At 39.2% G+C, this 11,404-nt stretch overlaps 2 protein-coding genes across 3 annotated transcripts in view; one reads left to right on the top strand and one right to left on the bottom strand.

Moving 5' to 3' along the window:
- Positions 1–3,405: 3,405 nt before the first annotated feature.
- On the bottom strand, positions 3,406–5,540 carry LOC141906771 (protein HEXIM1-like). The gene has a single exon (XM_074796133.1). The coding sequence runs from the start codon at positions 5,453–5,455 to the stop codon at positions 4,613–4,615; it is 843 nt and encodes a 280-aa protein (XP_074652234.1). The 5' UTR covers positions 5,456–5,540; the 3' UTR covers positions 3,406–4,612.
- Positions 5,541–6,406: 866 nt separating this feature from the next.
- Positions 6,407–11,404, top strand: part of LOC141906767 (uncharacterized) — a 34,032-nt gene continuing 29,034 nt past the window's right edge. For both annotated transcript variants that reach the window (XM_074796127.1, XM_074796126.1), the window contains exons 1-2: positions 6,407–6,530; positions 11,022–11,103. In XM_074796127.1, coding sequence (XP_074652228.1) covers positions 11,094–11,103 — 10 coding nt within the window. In that variant the 5' untranslated portion in view covers positions 6,407–6,530; positions 11,022–11,093. The remainder of the gene's footprint in view (positions 6,531–11,021; positions 11,104–11,404) is intronic.

Genomic DNA, 11,404 nt, shown 5'->3' with positions numbered 1-11,404 from the left:
GGTTATTTACGCACTCTTTGTTGATACTGAAATTTCGCTGTGTGTGCAACATACGTGCAGTACTGCAGCACTGCGGTCGAGGGGTTTATAACAGGAACGTCGAGGGGTGGTAGATTGTGTCACATACAACCCCATTGCGTAGTCGTGATAACGTAGGGTAAAATTAGTCCAACAAAACAACTACCACCGGAACAAACTATCCAGGCGTTTAGTAATCAGTTGTTAGTTCCATATCGGCTGCGCGGTGATGTCTCCGTCAGGTTCTGCAATGGTGTGCGCCAAGCTCGATTGGAGATTTAATCTGATTAAAATGTCTTAGAATGATCCGTTAGAGAATTATGATTACTTAATGAAATCATCCTTAATTTCATTATGTGAAACAAAATCTGTGGCGTGGTCGATAGCGTTTCTTGGCTGTCACTGAAATCATTCCACAACTACCTTTGAAAGAAATGGATTATTGATTTATCTATGCAAACTTTTGTCACCTTGGGCAAATCAAATTGGATATGTTGTTACACTAGGAAAGTTTGCGTCACGAAAAGTATGGAGTATCATAATTCCAAAGTTGACTTGTCCTCTACCCAGATCCAATAATTCTAAATCATGATATGGATATGATATCATGTTATCTCATGTAGTGCCTAGTTCCATAGTCATGGCTTAAGACTTAATACCAGTTTAAGACCACTTTAGTTCTATAACCAATCTAAAAACAACTTAAGACAAGTCTTAAAAAGTTTAAGACCATTTTTGGACTAAAGTCTCAACTGAGGAACCAGCCCCTGGGCGCTATGCCCGGAAGATCCTTTGTGACTAACGCGTCCTTTGGGACTGACAAGTGCTCCTAACTTTCTAGATTCGCCAGCCTGGATTTTGCCGTGTTAGGGACCGTGTTTACATCAAACTCCTGTTTGAAATAAAATAACTCTCAAAAAATTATCACTATTTATGAATTAAAACCAAAAGTCGTTGATATGAATATGCCGATTGTCGTCGCGGTGTGTATAGTGTCAGCTGGGATCTAGGAGCGGTCTCTATCTCTCTCTCTCTGAACAGATGCAGATTCCAGTTCGTTGGTTGTTTCTGATCGATGAAATTTATCAATGAAAAAAAAACTCGCGCTGTTGTCATCATATTTTTCACATCTGTTTATCGATCTAGTGCGTAGGCTCGGTTGTGTAGTAGCATAGACCTACTTTATTCATGAAGAGGTCTTCAAAAACCCGCCGTCACTAGGCGCATCGTGGGGAAATTAGAAATTCGGGTTTACATGTATATATTAAGAAAACCAGTTATCGAACTCGGTTTTGAGTCATCCTTCAGAAAAGTAGTCTCTATTTTTGAGGGTTCCAATTTGTATTTCTAATTCATTTTTATACTAAGTGTAAGTCATGGTAAAAGCAGTTATCGGACTCGGTTTTGAGTCATCCTTCAGAAAAGTAGTCTCTATTTTTGAGGGTTCCAATTTGTATTTCTAATTCATTTTTATACTAAGTGTAAGTCATGGTAAAAGCAGTTATCGGACTCGGTTTTGAGTCATCCTTCAGAAAAGTAGTCTCTATTTTTGAGGGTTCCAATTTGTATTTCTAATTCATTTTTATACTAAGTGTAAGTCATGGTAAAAGCAGTTATCGGACTCGGTTTTGAGTCATCCTTCAGAAAAGTAGTCTCTATTTTTGAGGGTTCCAATTTGTATTTCTAATTCATTTTTATACTAAGTGTAAGTCATCGTTTGGATAAGTTTCTAGATTACGAAGTCGTCACTAGTCTCAATTTGTAATTGAAGTCATCATTTGGAAATGTCGTCACATTGCTGAATCTGTTTTGAGTGTCTCAATTTTGTATTTGCGATTACTGTTCGTCACAATCGTCTCTTTCTTCGAATCCCAATTTTGTAAAAGGGCAACGTGATAAGGATAAGTCGTCACATTACTGAAGTCATCTCTATTTTTGAATTTCAATTACACAATTCTATGCAGTATAAGATGGTCGGGTCTGTGGTCAATTTACTGGTTGCCCCAATTTTTAAACCCAATCTGTATTTTCCAGTTTAAATTACTGTGTGCAGACAAAAGAGGATATATGTTCTTCAAATTATAGTATTTCGACCAGGAGTGGATCCAGGGCCAATTTTGGAACCTTGTCTGACACAACTGCATTTCTTATCATTGAAAAGGCTAGGATGACGACGCCTTTGAAAATCAGAGTTTTTACTCATTGAAAATGAACTAATTTTTTGACTCGGAGTTAAGTTACTCTAACTCACAGCTGTGTGGAACGGATCCAGAATGACGACATTAACAGTTTTTGTCGCCGCGCGGCCAACAACTTGACTTTCTATTCGAGCTCTCGCAAAATCCGAAATGTGGATTGACGGTGCTTATCAAAATACGTGGCTGGAGAATTATTTCCGACAATATGGACGGAAAACATTAATCTATCGACGAATTATCGTTGAGTTTAGATAATAATATATAGGGGTATAGGAAATGAGTATTGATTTTTCATTGTATCCCGCGGTTGTAAGCCGTATCGATTTTAACCCCTTCCTCTCGGCATATGAGTCGCCGCGCCGCTCATTGAGCAGAGACAAAGAGATGAGGAGAGGGGGAGCATCTGCTGCACGGACCGTCGGTTTATCACCGGGGTGAATCCTGGACGGACATTTAACTCTAGTTGAAATTAGTACACATCTTAATAAATGGAGTTAAAATTAAGTTTTACTGAACTCAGGCCTGATCTGTGCAACCGGGTCTCTAACGAAGGTTCCGTAGTAAGCTCCACGAAACTGAAAGGTACTCTATAAAGTTTTATTCCAACAGCACAAATTCGGGTGTGAAATGTATAATCATTAACACCGGCAAATGATCGACACCCATTCAGATTTGGGATCAGGTTCTTCCAAAATGTTCGGTGCCCTCAAAATTTTTGTCAGGAAAGTTTTTAAAAACTCTATTAAGAAATATGAATTTTTTCCTCATGACAAATCAAACATCATCAGCCATCAAATAACCTGGGAGAACACACATTTTCTGGGGCCCCCAAATCCCCTTTGGTGGCTGCACACTTTTGGCGCTCGCCATGGACCTTGGTGATTAATTTTTGTGCCCTTCTACCCTGTTCTCCCACCTTCCTGGCTCCGCTCTTGCCAACCGAGAGGTAATAGGTCCGAAAGTCTATGTGTAATAAATAGGTTACCGTTACGAGAATCACAAGACCCTATGAGCAATTATCTCAACGTTGAGATAATTGGTAAGAAGACCGAAGTCTAGTCAACAAAAATCCACAGCTCCCGAGCACGACCCATGCGCCATCTATCCGACAAAACGCGAACACCATTCTTCACGAAAAGTCCACCAAAACAACAACTAATGATATTCATTAAAAAATAATATATGCATTTATTATCGTTATACGCACTGAAAGGCATCATTCGAACTAGACAGTAACATTGTGTGAACAAAAAACATGACGAATACAATTCAAAATTTCATTGTAACAAGTGAAAAAGCTGACAGCAGCAGCAGCAGCAGCAGCAGCACTGCCGCAGAACCCTCACAAAGAGCACAGAAATTTAACACCGTTTTTGGGTCAGAAATATTTTTTTTTCAATTTCCACTTTTCCTAATAAATCCCGTTAAATGCACTCATAACTCTCGATACGTGTATATATTTTTTTGCGTATTTTTGAATTTCGATATTATTTTCAAAACAATAAATCCTTCAATATAATATGATCCTATTTTTTTTTCATGTGTATTTTTTGTCAAGCTTTATTCTAAAAATACCCTTCGAACCCCTATCACATCGAGTAACTCGACCCAAAGAAACTAGTTCGCCTTTTTTACTTAAAACACAGAACCGGGTTATTTATAAATAGCGAAATCGGGTCACCATATGTTTCGACATCGGCAGTCGTCATCAAAACAGAGACGGCAAAATCGTTACAAAGAGCGAACGCCTTATCGGTTACAAAATCAATAACTTAATATTCAAATCTAACGCCACCTCGAATAATTTAATTCAAACGCTTCCAGCCCAGTGTTTTTAGATGTCGATTCGTAAAGCTCAAAACATGTAACTGTAATTTAATTTCATCCGGTACACTAATACAAGAATCACGAAGTTTTAATCAGAATTTTACTTACTGTGAAATCAATTGCTTCCATTGTATCATTTTTAAACCCTAAAACGTCCAATGATTTCGAGAAACACTATAATAATAATACACTAACGATTATCTCAATAATTGGCCTAATTCACCAAACGACTGTTCTGATAAAATATTAAAAGAGCTGCCCTTTTCAAGACTTTCAAAAACGTTTTAAACATTTTTCATTTTCGGCAGAGAATTCTGCCTGAACTGTACAGTCAAACCCGGATTTAAATCGTCGCATAAAGTCGTTTTTTTTGAAGTCCAAATTCGTATAAATCCGATCCAGTGCACTGAGTAAGTCGAGAGTCGGTTCAACTCTATTTCTAATTGAATCCTAATTTGAATTTCTTAATTGATTCACATTTCCTAAGTGTTAAAAGTTATCATCATTTTGGATAAGTCTCACGCGACGACTTTTAAAGCGGGTCCAACTGTAACTATTCCGAAATCAAATCACGATTTCGTAGTTTGAGATAATTGACTGTTATCTTTGCGTAACTTTTCATTATCCCCTTTTAAATGTTCGATTTCGTCTTTCAAAAGTTTCAACAGCGAATTGTCCGGTCTGAACAGAACGTTCTCCTTCAGTTCGCAACACGTAAACCTCAACTGTTTCTCCTGTCGCTCCTCCAAGTCTTTAACTCGGTTCTCCAGCCGTTCGACTTTCACCTCCAAGTCTAAATAGTCTTGTATCAGCTCCTGTTTCGACATGGCCTGCAAACGTTCGGCGTGAATATTCTCGTACGTTTCGCTGAAATCGTTCCTCAAGAACGTATCCTCGTCGTCTGCTCCTGTCCCTACCCCTCCGGCGCTATCGGAGGAGTCCTCGCCACCGGCTCCCAACTCCAAAGGAGCAGCAGTCACTTCGGGAACGTCATTTTTCACGAATGGTGAAATGTTCTCGTTTTTGCTATGCTCGTCCATCAGAAACTGCGTGGTGTTATAAGGAGCAACCGGGTGCCCGTGAAGGAATCGCTCCTCCCGTTTCAGAGTCGCGCGCTTCGACTCCTTATCGTCAAGCTCCTTACGCTCCTCCCAGGTCAGTTTATTATACGGTCGCCACTTTTTCGCGTGTTTGCTACCTCCTTTGTGTTTACCGCGCCGATGTCGCTTTTTATTGCGACCGTTCGCGCTCGATACGCCGCCCGGTTCGGTGGCCTCGTCCCCGCCCGACGAGGGCAGCTCGTCATCGGGGCTTCGATCCCCGACCCCCACGACATCCACCCTCTCATCATCGCTAACACTGACTCTAACCACTGATATATCACTCGGAACTTTAAACTGATCAACATCCATCGCTATAATCGCTTATTTTCCCAGTTTACAAGGTTTATTTGTAATTTTCAATAACAAGCCAAGACGCGTACACATAACGGCCGAGTTCTGCGGACTAATGACAAGTCAAGAGTCGGCGCGCGTTTATATACCAGAATAGTCGTCTACCTACGCGCGTAAAATAGTATGTTTTGACCAGGATTCCACGATAATCCAACCGTTACCGCTAGCAGACAATTAGTTCCCGTGGGTCCGCAGTTGATCCTGAATCTGCGGTTATATCTACACGATGTCGATTCCTCCCGAAACGCTATCTCAAATGGTAAAACAATGTCGCGTATTCACACAAAGTAGACGAATGTGAGTCGTCCCGTATTATGAGCGAAGAGTGCATAATAACCAGCAAGAGTTGCGCGCTTCACACGCCCATAAAATACTCATTTTTCGTTTGAAAACTGTCTGAATTATTTCTTGAAATATGCGAATGCTGGAACGAAAAGCTATCGGTGAATACGGATTTCAGCAAGACCGATTGCTGTTGTCATTTTCTAAAATTTAAAAAAATGTATATTGCCAAGAAAATGAACGGTTCTTTCCAATAAATTTAATATACATATTTAGGTTTTGGAAACATAAAGCATATATATAACCTCATTGTTGAAATACTCTCCGTTAAGACTAATGTTTTAGGTCGGGATTCGAACTTGACTTGTAAACACAGCCCAGTTGACTGCTGTTAGTTCATATACGGCAGAGATTGGCAGATGCGGTTATTCATCACAGACCCAATTTTCGGTGCGATAAAGAAAATACGATTCAGAAATTAGAGAAATCCATTGCTTTTATCGAGATATTAGAAGGAAATTGAAAATTAACAGTTCAATATGGCAGTGCTGCTGTCTAGCGGTGTCAACGCGAACTAAGACTTAACAACAGGTGTCAGCGACCGGTCAGCCAGTTCGGCGCAGGCGCAGTGAACACAAGTCCAAATTAGTTGGGAGTTACCGCTGCGGTTCCTAAAAACTCTAATTTCGGATCGTTTTGAGGAGTTATAGTTAACGGAGAGGATTTTAAGACGAGTTCAAGTCGAATCCAGGTGAGTTTTTAGGGATTGGGATATTTTAGAAATTCGGGAATAACGAAAAACTTTAGAAATCGACGCGTAAACATCAGAATCAATGTAAATTCAAATCTTCATTTTATTTACTCTATGAAATAATGCACGGATTTTCGGTATTGAATTATCTGGATTGCCAAAAACCCAAACAGGTGTGTGATTTTTTTTAAAGAACTTTTGGAGGGTAAGGCAGCAATTTGGGTGAGAGAGGTATGACAGGTGGCAGCCACTCAAGTCAGGTAACTACAGAGTGAATTCCTTTTAGCTCATCAGTATCAACTCGTCTCTTCTCAGAAAAGTCAGTCTGTAGATCCGGACCCAGTTCCACAGTTGTGAGTTAAGATTTGACTCTGAGTTAACAGCCCTCTGCTGTTGTAGGGGGTTCCAAACAAAGATCTTATGTTATGTCACCCCTCAAAATCTTTGAGTCCCTATTTCTACTTCTAATTCAATTTACTAAGTGTAAGTCGTCATTTAGATTGTCTTTCTGGTCACAATTGGCCGAGTCTGGATTTTTGGGTTGGTTTCGATGACTTCTAATTGGGGTCATCCTTATTACTGAGATGGCGTATTTTACCGAGATGAACCGAGATCAACCGAGATGAAATTAAATATAACATATTTATTTATTCCTTATCGATTTTAACACTTGTAATCATGTTATAGCAGTAATAAATACCTCCTAGAGTCATATTTTACATATTTTTTATTTTAAAAAAATTTTGACTTCAAATACGTTAACTCGGTTAGCAATAAAATTTCATTGAATTTGATTGATCGATCATCTCATCTCGGTAAAGTTAAAAGTTATTTTTCTACAAAAATATCCGACGAAATATGTAAAATATGACTCCAGCAGGCATTTATTACTGATATAATATGATTTCAATTGTAAAAATCGATAAGGAATAAATAAATATGTTATATTTAATTTCATCTCGGTTCATCTCGGTAATAAGGATGACCGTCTAATTGCGGTGGAAAATTTGGTCCGGACTGATATGGAATTTGATGAGCTAGATTGATGATAAGGAAGTAATTAATAATTTACTCAAAGGTCATAATTTGCATGTCGTGCGATGAACTGCAGTTAGAAATCAGATCAATGACATTCGTATCATATCAATACTATTGATTTGATATGTGCTTATTTTTTTAGCTTGATATATCTCTCCTGAAGAACCAAAAAAGAACAACTTTAGGCCTATATGGTTGAGAATTTTCTACTATTTTTCTTGAGTGTTAATTTATGGTCTGTCATGAGCTTGTTATTTCTAAAGGGTTGGTCTTAAGTATGAGTTTGTGAAATACATTAGACTCTGTCTCTTACTGCGGTAAAGTTGAGACCGGTAAAATTCTACCCCGAGTTGGTGTCAAATACTGAGTAAGAGTCTGTGAAATACAGTAGACTCTTGTCTCCTTCTGCGGTAAAGTTGAAACTGGTAAAATTCTACCCCGAGTTGGTGTCAAATACTGAGTAAGAGTTTGTGAAATACAGTAGACTCTGTCTCTTACTGCGGTAAAGTTAAGACCGGTAAAATTCTACCCCGAGTTGGTGTCAAATACTGAGTAAGAGTTTGTGAAATACAGTAGACTCTGTCTCTTACTGCGGTAAAGTTGAGACCGGTAAAATTCTACCCCAAGTTGGTGTCAAATACTGAGTAAGAGTTTGTGAAATACAGTAGACTCTGTCTCTTACTGCGGTAAAGTTGAGACTGGTAAAATTCTACCCCGAGTTGGTGTCAAATACTGAGTAAGAGTTTGTGAAATACAGTAGACTCTGTCTCTTACTGTGGTTAAATTGAGACCGGTAAAATTCTACCCCGAGTTGGTGTCAAATACTGAGTAAGAGTTTGTGAAATACAGTAGACTCTGTCTCTTACTGTGGTCAAGTTGAGACCGGTAAAATTCTACCCAGAATTGGTGTCAAATACTGAGTAAGAGTTTGTGAAATACAGTAGATTCTGTCTCTTACTGCGGTAAAGTTGAGACCGGTAAAATTCTACCCCGAGTTGGTGTCAAATACTGAGTAAGAGTTTGTGAAATACAGTAGATTCTGTCTCTTACTGCGGTAAAGCTGAGACCGGTAAAATTCTACCCCGGGTTGGTGTCAAATACTGAGTAAGAGTTTGTGAAATACAGTAGACTCTGTCTCTTACTGTGGTAAAGTTGAGACTGGTAAAATTCTACCCCGGGTTGGTGTCAAATACCGAGTAAGAGTTTGTGAAATACTGCTGTCTCTTGCTGCGATATTTTCAGAATAACTATTTTTGTTTTTTCCTCTAATTTTCCGAGATGGATCTTTGCTACGACGCGTACTATGAGTGGTTGCTAGTAGCAACCTTGTCGTTAATTAGCCCATAAACTATACCTTGCTCTCAGGTGCTGCTGCTGCTGCTACCGAGAGACTAGTGGTTATATTCCCCAGACTTGGCAAGGACTATAAATTAAAGTGTTGTTTAGACTGCCGAGTAGAAGGCTTTCTTTGATAGCGGCGCCGTCGGAAGAAGTGTCTTAGTCACGCTTCTAAGACAGGCAGCGTAGATTTAAAGACTGGCTAGTTTAGATCGTCGGCAGTTTTTCACAAAAATTTCTCCTTTCAGAATTACGATTAATAAATCAATTCGGCCCTAAGAGTCATAAAAGAATTAACTGCTTTGAACTACAAAAACCGCTCATCTCGTATATCTTATGAATTTCACTTAGTGCTGACTAATTAACACTCGAAAGTGCTGGAGATGATTTGAAAATCTAAAAATCAATTCCATCCAATGAAATGAAATTATATATGCAAAGTTATTAATGTTGTATGAAATGTGAGGGTACAGATACAGAGCGCACTGGCTGTTTGAACCGGATAGCGAAGTTACCGTGAAATGCATTACAAAAACAGCTACGCAGTGAGGTTTATATGATAATCTGATAAACTTGTATCTAATCCATCAATTTACTAGTTAATACCCCCTCCCCCTCCCCTGTTCATTATCATCTATCAACCTCAGTCCCCCCTCTGTGTGTCCTCCCTCTATCAAATCCGAACAATCAACTCTCCCAGGATTTCTACAGGTTTGTTGAATATTTGAAAATGTGAATTTTTTTCCAGTGCCCATGAAAAGCTATATGGAAATTTTCAATTTTCGTTTATTGTTTTCGTTCTGTATGGGCGGCTACGGAAATGTCACGGAAAAACAGAGAACGGTCTCTCGAAATATTATGAATTTTCTTCGATTTCGAATATAAGGCTTTATTCCTAATAATAAGATAAAAACCGACTATCTACAGATTAAAAGAATTTAAAAACAAGAAATTTATTTATTCAATCTAAAATATATAGAATACACGACGTTTCGATCTCACCCTAGAAATCATCTTTAAGTGTGATCATCGTCATAGAGATCATCATAGAGATCATCGTAACACCTGACGATGATCTCTAGGGTGAGATCGAAACGTGTTTATTATATATTTTAGATTGAATAAATTAATTCTTGTTTTTAAATTCTTTTAATCTGTAGAAAGTGGGTTTTTATCTGATTATCCGTTCACCACGTTTGAGTGTACAGGTTATCGTACTATTCCTAATAATTGTCTTAATTTTGATGACAATTGAATTGTCTGTCACTCTCTAGGTAACGCATTGTTCATAGCCTGCCACCCGTTTGACTTCCTGCCTCGGCAGGGATTCGAACCTGATGGCTAAACTCAGCCACGGCACGAACCCCTGCCACACTAGACCGGGTGCGCAGGTACATGCGTAGCTTAGTCACAATTGGCCGAAATCTTGCGGCACCAATCAGATTGCTGGTTGTATAATCGCTGAGGTAAATTTCATGGAAGAATTATGTGGGCTAAAATAAAACTGGATCTTTGATTGGCTCTTAATGACATCATCTAAGCTGCGCACTCGGTCTATTGTGGCAGGGTTTCGTACCGTGCAGTGTTTTCAATAAGAGCCAGGTCCCAGACCCGTCTGTCGTTTGTAAAGGACCTGCCTGTTTTTTCAAACTAGCTTTCGTTTCAGGGACTGTGACGTATTATGGGACCCTCCTGTTTTTCAAAGGGACCTGGCTTGTTAATTTCTTATTGAAAACACTGGCCGTGGCAATCTCGATACCATCAGGTTCGAATCCCTGCCCATTTGAGAATGATCTTCGCAAAAACAAGACACATCTAGGGTTGTTGATGATAGCTAACTTGTGTGTACATGGCGTGATTGATATATCATCTAGGTTTATGAAAAATGAATATCATTCCCGTCCACATCATCATCTCTCTCTAGTATTTGCTAACAGTTATTCACAGGATGTTGTTCTATAAGCGGTACATACTCGATCTATCTATCGTGTGGGTGTTGCTATGTGGTTCGTTGTGGTTAACTGCTGTCGGGGGTAAAACCCACACTCATTGTTTTCACATGTTCTCTCGATCTAATCACAGTACGTCCCTCTCCCTCTCTCTCATATCTTTCAGGAATTATCAGCGTGATATTTGTAGTAATATATCAGAAACTGCTGCTGCGCGTCGGATATCCAAACAGTCACAATGGATGAAGGTAAGACGCATTAATTTCTAAAAAGGTTTTAACCGAATTTCGGTACGTGATAGGGCTGGGTTAGTGTAGCCACTGACGTCCTGAAAATCGGGTGAACTGGGGATTTTTCATTCGTTTAAAAAAAGTCGTGATATGGTCGGGGAATTTTGAAAAAAGAAGCTGAAAGTCAGGGAAATTTGTTGAGATCGATCGCGAGATTGCGCGTTAAATCAAACAGTATCGGCGCACATGTTTTACGCATTTGACTATGGTAGAATAGCCTGTACACAATTCAGACTTGGAAAACAGATGATGAACTAGA

This window comes from Tubulanus polymorphus, chromosome 6 (genome assembly GCF_964204645.1).
Source record: "Tubulanus polymorphus chromosome 6, tnTubPoly1.2, whole genome shotgun sequence".
Lineage (NCBI taxonomy): Eukaryota > Metazoa > Nemertea > Palaeonemertea > Tubulaniformes > Tubulanidae > Tubulanus > Tubulanus polymorphus.
The sequence above is the reverse complement of the archived record's forward strand: the minus strand, read 5'-3'. Positions and strand labels throughout refer to the sequence as shown.

Bases quoted from the DNA above. Each gene is read 5' to 3' on its own strand.
- LOC141906771 (XM_074796133.1), bottom strand. From the start codon at position 5,455: ATGGATGTTGATCAGTTTAAAGTTCCGAGTGATATATCAGTGGTTAGA.